Source organism: Sinocyclocheilus grahami, unplaced genomic scaffold, assembly GCF_001515645.1.
Source record: "Sinocyclocheilus grahami isolate Dianchi unplaced genomic scaffold, SAMN03320097.WGS_v1.1 scaffold16834.1, whole genome shotgun sequence".
NCBI classification, from domain to species: domain Eukaryota; kingdom Metazoa; phylum Chordata; class Actinopteri; order Cypriniformes; family Cyprinidae; genus Sinocyclocheilus; species Sinocyclocheilus grahami.
Window position 1 is genome coordinate 1769 of NW_015516301.1, and position 819 is coordinate 2587.

Consider the following 819-nt stretch of genomic DNA (forward strand, 5'->3'; position numbering starts at 1 on the left):
TTTTAACCCAGTGCTGGGTTATATTTAACCCAGCATTTTTTAGAGCGTAATATCTTAATATCTTCATGCCATATAATCGCTAGCAAATTAGAGCTGGGCAATAATATAGTTGACATTTTTGCGACGATACAATCGATTAAGCAGTTTCTATGGCTCTGAATTTGAAATTGACAAGCGTTGTCAGACCGCTAAGGAAGACCAATCATTTTTGTTTCTCTTTTTTTTTCTAACAGATGTGGATCCGCTTATCGTGTTACTGGTTCTTTTCATTGGACTGACCCTCTGCCTGCTGTCTCTGACTGTGATTCTGTCCCACCACAAGTCAGTTTTCATGAGTGCACACCATTACTATCTAAATAAGGACAAACGTATATATACTATTATGAGGGACACTATTGTCCTTGAATCATAGTTCAGTAAAGGCTGATTAAGGTTGGCTGTGCATGTATGGCTGGACAAAGAAACATGTAGGCTACTGAAACAATTGCACGTTATGTAACTGTGGAAACGTTATATTTCATGCATCAAATTCACAGGCTTTACTGTCTGTTGGGAAATATTGAACAGTTTCTGTGCGCTTTACAGGTTTTTTCTTAAGAAACTCTGGCCTGACATCCCGACACCAGAGCACAAGTTTCCAGGTCTTTTTACTGTCAACAAAGGGGATTTTAAGGTAATGTATTCAATGCCAATATAAGTATCATTTACAAAGTAGCCTACCATATACTGTACTCTAAAAAATGGAAAGTAGCCTACCATATACTGTACACTCTAACAAAACAACCCAATAGCTGGGTTTGTCCCTTTTTAACCCAGCAT

At 38.0% G+C, this 819-nt stretch overlaps 1 protein-coding gene across 1 annotated transcript in view; it reads left to right on the forward strand.

Annotated features, from left to right (window-relative positions):
* The window catches only part of LOC107579361 (erythropoietin receptor-like), a gene marked incomplete at both ends in the record, with an annotated part of 4699 nt that overhangs the window by 1698 nt on the left and 2182 nt on the right, over window positions 1–819 (forward strand). Inside the window, 2 exons of the mRNA XM_016265195.1 lie at window positions 234–321; window positions 586–673. Of these exons, the coding sequence (XP_016120681.1) occupies window positions 234–321; window positions 586–673 (176 nt within the window). The remainder of the gene's footprint in view (window positions 1–233; window positions 322–585; window positions 674–819) is intronic.